The 1,555-nt window shown below is 47.3% G+C and overlaps 1 protein-coding gene across 1 annotated transcript in view; it reads right to left on the bottom strand.

The window, feature by feature from the left end:
- Nucleotides 1-466: 466 nt before the first annotated feature.
- Nucleotides 467-1,555, bottom strand: part of TNNI3 (troponin I type 3 (cardiac)) — a 5,242-nt gene continuing 4,153 nt past the window's right edge. The window contains exon 8 of the mRNA XM_011932478.1: nt 467-617. Coding sequence (XP_011787868.1) covers nt 534-617 — 84 coding nt within the window. The 3' untranslated portion in view covers nt 467-533. The remainder of the gene's footprint in view (nt 618-1,555) is intronic.

Raw genomic sequence — 1,555 nt, 5'->3', positions numbered from 1 at the left:
CAGTTGCAGTGAGCTGAGATTGTGCCACTGCACTCCAGCCTGGGTGACAGAGCAAGACTCCACTTCAAAAAAAAAAAAAAAAAATGCATGTTTGCTTGTCACACATGTGTGTGTCCACCTGTCCATGAATATTCATAGCTCCTTCTATAACCAGTTGAATACGTGCACGTAGCCAACCCACTCAGCGTAAATTCCTGCCTTGCCCTTCCCTCCCTTAAAGTGCCTGCTTTTGTTTTTTGGCAAGAAGCCACGCTTCCAGTTTGCAGGTTGTGATCTGCTTCTTAAGAAACAAAGCTCCCCTCTCCAAATTCATGAACCCTGGAATTCTTTTTGATAACAGAGCCAAGAGTGCTCCACATGGGAGATCCATCTGGTCCCTGACCTGCTGTATGACTTTGGGGGAGCCCTGCCCTCAATTTTCCCATCTCTCTCCTGCCTAAGCCCTGGGTAATAGACATGGAGTCACTTTCAGCTCAGAGAGAAGCTTTATTCCTCAGGGCCCTCCTCAGGGCGGGGGCAGTAGGTAGGAAGGCTCAGCCCTCAAACTTTTTCTTGCGGCCCTCCATTCCACTCAGTGCATCGATGTTCTTGCGCCAGTCTCCCACCTCCCGGTTTTCCTGGAGGATGGCGACAGAGTTAGAGGTTAGGGTCTCTTCCTGGTCTCCAGTCTCTCAAGAATCCCTGTCTTCCCTCCAGCCTGTGGGGCCACTCTACCCTGGATGCCTGTCTAAGTGTCTAGTTCTGGAGCACTTCCCGTCTTTTCAAGATAATCCCTGCCAATTTTCCCCATACACTTCCTGTCTCCCTCATGCACTTCCTGTCCCCCTCATGCACTTCCTGTCTTTCCTCAGCACTTCCTGTCTTTCCCCATGTACTTCCTGTCCCCCTCATGCACTCCCTGTTCCCTATGCACTTCCTGTCTTTCCCCAGCACTTCCTGTCTTTCTCCATGCACTTTCTGTCTCCCTCATGTACTTTCTGTCTTTCCCCATCCACTTCCTGTCTCCCTTATGCACTTCCTATCTTTCCCCTCCACTTCCTGTCTCCTTCCTGCACTTCCTATCTTTCCCCTGCACTTTCTGTCTGCCTTATGCACTTCCTGTCTCCTTCCTTCTTATTGTAGTAGTTCATCCTTATCTGCAATTTTACTTTGTGTGGTTTCAGTAAACCATGGCCCAAAAATATTAAATGGAAAATTCCAGAAATAATTCATAAATTTGATGGATTCTCACGTCAATAGTAGCCTAACGCTAGGTCGCAATGGCTATGTCATCCACCTCACTTCATCTCAGCACATAGGCACTGTCATTTTACATCACAAGGAAAAGAAGGGTGACTATAGTGCCATAGGATATTTTGAGAAAGAGACCAATTCATATGAGTTTTATTACAATATGTTATACTTGTTCTATTTTACTATTATTATTATTATTTGAGACAGGGTCTGGTTCCCTTACCCAAGTTGGAGTGCAATCTCGACTCACTGCAGCCTCAACTTCCTGGGCTCAAGCTATCCTCTCACCTCAGACTCCTGAGTAGCTGGGACCACAGGTGTG

The sequence above is a fragment of the Colobus angolensis genome, unplaced genomic scaffold (genome assembly GCF_000951035.1).
Source record: "Colobus angolensis palliatus isolate OR3802 unplaced genomic scaffold, Cang.pa_1.0 Scaffold96, whole genome shotgun sequence".
NCBI classification, from domain to species: Eukaryota; Metazoa; Chordata; class Mammalia; order Primates; family Cercopithecidae; genus Colobus; species Colobus angolensis.
This window is presented reverse-complemented; position numbering and strand designations above follow the sequence as displayed.